Source organism: Charadrius vociferus, unplaced genomic scaffold (genome assembly GCF_000708025.1).
Source record: "Charadrius vociferus isolate BGI_N301 unplaced genomic scaffold, ASM70802v2 scaffold1044, whole genome shotgun sequence".
Classification (NCBI taxonomy): Eukaryota; Metazoa; Chordata; class Aves; order Charadriiformes; family Charadriidae; genus Charadrius; species Charadrius vociferus.
Genome location: NW_009648254.1, coordinates 59,084 through 63,009, shown reverse-complemented (window position 1 = coordinate 63,009; position 3,926 = coordinate 59,084). Strand labels below are relative to the sequence as shown.

Sequence of the window (3,926 nt, the reverse complement as noted above, 5' to 3'; positions counted from 1 at the left end):
GGCGGGGGGGGGGGGGGGTCCCCCGGAGCTGGTCGGGCGCGCATCCCCGCCAGCCGGGCACAGCACCGACGGGGTGCTCACGCCCGCACGCAGCGGGTGCTCAGGTTTGCACTATTTAACCCCTCCCGCAATTAGCTGAGCACGGACGGGCGAACCGATGGGGCGCTCATGCATCAAATAATTGGCCACTTACGCACAAACTAAATGGGCACTGCTGCATTTATGAACCGGGTGCCGGTGCAACAGGGCAGGAGACGTTGCCGCTTGTGCCCGGTGAGGGTGCGGGGCCGGTCCTGAGCGGGGGAAGGCACGAGCAGAGCCTGGGGTGAGCCCCGGCTCCTTGGGGCGAGGGGGGGGTCTCGTACAGCTCCCCTGGGCTTTGCGGTGTGACTGTGAACATCTGCAGGATGTGCACACAGCTGGAACTGCCCAGCACCGGGTACCCAGCAAAGCCACCCCAAAACGGCTCCCAGCCCGGCCAGGCTGCGACGCTGCGAGCTGCAACCGGCCCATGGCTGAGCCCAGCGCCGTCGTGCCCATCACCCTGGGCAAAGCCACAAACTCCCAGGGAACAAATATCTGAAGTAGCTTTTAGCCTAACGGGAGCACTTTCTGCATCAAAAAGTCACTCTCGCACGCCTCTTCCGCTGCCAAAACTTTTCTCAGTTTTTCCCCAAAGAAAGTCTTCAGGCCACCCGCAGTGTGCCCAGTGGCCGCATCCTGGTGCCCTGCGTGCCCAGCTGGGCAGGCGTGCAGCCCGGCGGGCTCTGTTTGTGCATTTTGTCTCCATGACATTGAGATTCGTCTGTTAATTACCTGGCAGTTGCCATGGTTATGTCAAAGCCCTCCAAGAGATGCTGCTGTGCAGGATGCAGGACCAGGGAGGGGAAGCGCACCGCTGCCAGGGGCTGCGGGAAAGGGGGACAGAGCATCTCCCCTAAAGCACCCACCCTTCCCGCTGCGGGACCACCCCGGCTCCGGCCATGCGATGTGGCTCTCCGGGTCTAACGCTGCATTTTCAGCAGGGGCTGGGCATGCTGTCTGGCAGACAGAGCTCCAGGAAGGGACTTGTGGCTGGTGGGGGGTGACAGCTCTGTCCCCGTGCACCCACCGGGGAGTTAGTCCTCAGGAAGACACTGACAATTCTGCAGTGCTTGTGCACTTCGCTGCCGGGCGCTCCCCTGCCACGCACGGGGAGATGAAGAGGCCACTCTGCAAATTCACCGGCACTGACCTTAATCCGCTTTGTGTTTCTTTTCTTCCTGGATTTCTTTATAGGGCTTAATCTGCGCCCAGCGCAACGTCTTAATGCAGCTGCTGGATCACGCCGAGCAGCCGGCGTTCAGCAAGCTTCCCAATTAACAGCGCGTTTCATTCCCACCCGAGGAATTAGAAGCAATGAATTCATCAGCTTTTATTCCAGCTCCTCCACGGCTGGTGCCCCTGCCTGCACCCAGCGCCTGCAGAACACCTCCGGGACGGGCAGTGGGGGTCTCCGGCCCCGGGAAGACACCTCCAACCCGAGCAGCCGCGGCAGCAGGATGCAAGGGATAGCCCTCCCCCCCCGGGCACTGTCACACTGACCCTCTCCGAGTGGTGACAGGTCCCAGACAAGATCCCAGTGAGGAAAATAAGCCCGAAGCGCCTGTTTTGGCGAAAGATATAATAGTTGTGGCCCTGATCCTCTCTCCAGAAGTAGCACACACAGTCTTGCGTACTGGGAGCGAGGTGAGGGCAGGGAAAAGCTGGATGAGTTCATTGCTCATTGTAGTTTTGCTCTCCCCCTTCTTTCACCCCCAGAGCCTGGGGCTGCGCATAGCGGCGGCGTTCTGCTCCCCGTGCCGGGGCACATCCCAGACCCACGCGCAGGGAAGGGGATTGGGGCGCACACTTGCCTTGCGGGAGGTGATGCCCAAGAAACCCCTTCCTGGGGCGAAAGCTGCGTGCCATCACCCTGCCATCCTGTTGTCCCCTTGTGTCCCCGAGCCCAGGGCCAGGCACAGCCCACGCCGGCGGGTGACGTGCTGCCACGCTGCAGCCCATCAGGGCCGGCAGCTGGTTCCACCCAGGTCCATCTCCAGCCTCTCCGAGGCCATTACGGCGCGATGACAGCAATCTTCCCTCCGCGCGCCGATCAGCTCATCTCTGCTGCTTTTTGTATTATAAGTGGGGAAAATAAAGAGAGACCCGCGTGCTCCCTTTCCCAGCCCACCCCGCCTGCGGAGTCAGGGCTCCCCTTTAAAGTCAGCCTCGCTGCCAGCTAATATCATGCATATAATGGATTTGGGCAATTTTCTCAATTAGGAGTTTTAATTATATTATTTCAGTGGCTGCTTGTTCTGGGCGGCTTTTGGCCGCGTTTCCTGGGCTGCCATGGAGACAGCAACACAACTTTATCCTGTTGATCCAGGCAGGCGATGGTCAGAGCGATTCCTACCGGAACAATAGGACCGTTAGAAGGGATTACGCAGGATAATTGGTGCCAGGGCTGCGCAGGGAGGGGGGGCACGAGCACCTCAGCCTCAGAGCATCCTGTCCTCCCCCCACGGAGGCGGCTGAGCTTCCATGGACACACAAGCCCCGAGCCAGAGCACGGTGCGCGGTTCCTCCTCCAGACAGGCTGGGGCTGGGAGAGCCCCTGAGCCCCCTGTCCTGGCAGCAGGCAGCTCCCCAGGGGCTGCTCGCTGGGACCTCTGGCCCCACAGAGCCGTGGGTTAGCAGCACGACCCACAGCATCACCGCGATCGCACGCATGGAATACGTTTTCCCAAGAGAAGGGAGCTGCCGGAGGCAGCAGGCAGGGAGGGATGGGACAGCAGGCAAGAGCACAGTCCAGACCAACTCCGGGGTATTTGCACTTTCCCATTGTTACTGCAATAAAAGAGAGAAGAGGAGGATTTCCGGGGGCATGGTAGGAATGGTGGAGACAAGAGGTGATACCCAAATCCCAGACAGTTTGCGTGTCCCTGCAGGGATCCCTCCCATTTGGCATGAGGCGCTCGCAGCTCCTGGCACGAGGCATCCCCACCATCACCATCGCACCAGCTCCACTCCCAGAGCCGCAAAGTCCTCTCCGAGCTGCAGCTCCATCATCATGCAGCTGCTATGATGCTCCATCATCCTCCTCATCGTCTTCCTCTGAGAGCTCTTCCTCGTGGGATTCAGACTTGGCATCATCTTCCACTGGAGAGAAGAGATGCAGGGCTGCAGTGGGAGGGGGGGACCCTGACCCACCAAGGGGAGGTGAAACCCCCCAGCTGCACCCACAGCCGGTGATCCCACCCCACGCTGGGAGTGGGACACAGACACCATCCCACACAGCAGCAGTAAAGGCAGAGCAGAGCACCGGCATGGACCACCATGCCAAGCCCGCGAAGGCAAACAAGCACTAATTCCCCCCCCGACCAGCAATCGCTCCATCCCTGGGGGGAAGCACTCCTGTTGAGGGCACCAGCCGCCATGCCTGTGGGGGCCCCCGCCTGCCATGAAAGCCACCGTGGGACCCACGGAGCATCCCCAGTGCGGCCCACAGCCCACACGCTCACCCTGGCCCCGCAGCCGGACACTCACGGGTGATGTGCTGCCCGCTGAGATAGACCGGCCCATCTCCACACTTGAGCACGAAGGTGACGGGAGGGACCAGCTCCAGACCTTTGAGGCTGATCTGCAAAGAGTGGGAGCTCAGAGCCCCCCAACCCCAGCCTGGGGCGAGACTATCGCCCCATGGCCGGGGGCTGCACCCCACGCGTTTGGCTGCTCTTACCATGGGGAGCACCGAGGTCCGCAGCGCTGCGATGGGCACCGGCTTGCGGTCTCCGTAGGTGTTTTTTGAATCAACGGCCACCACGTGCAGCTCATCCCCGGCGTCAGCCCCCAGGCAGATCTGCGGAGCCGAGCAGAGACCCCGTGGCAGGGAGCCCCGGCCG

General features: G+C 61.6%; 1 protein-coding gene across 1 annotated transcript in view; it reads right to left on the bottom strand.

The window, feature by feature from the left end:
• Positions 1-3,103: 3,103 nt before the first annotated feature.
• LOC104285853 (nucleoplasmin-3-like) overlaps positions 3,104-3,926 on the bottom strand; it is a 3,365-nt gene continuing 2,542 nt past the window's right edge. Inside the window, exons 6-8 of the mRNA XM_009884357.1 lie at positions 3,764-3,883; positions 3,571-3,664; positions 3,104-3,183 (exon numbers count right to left, since the gene is read on the bottom strand). Of these exons, the coding sequence (XP_009882659.1) occupies positions 3,104-3,183; positions 3,571-3,664; positions 3,764-3,883 (294 nt within the window). The remainder of the gene's footprint in view (positions 3,184-3,570; positions 3,665-3,763; positions 3,884-3,926) is intronic.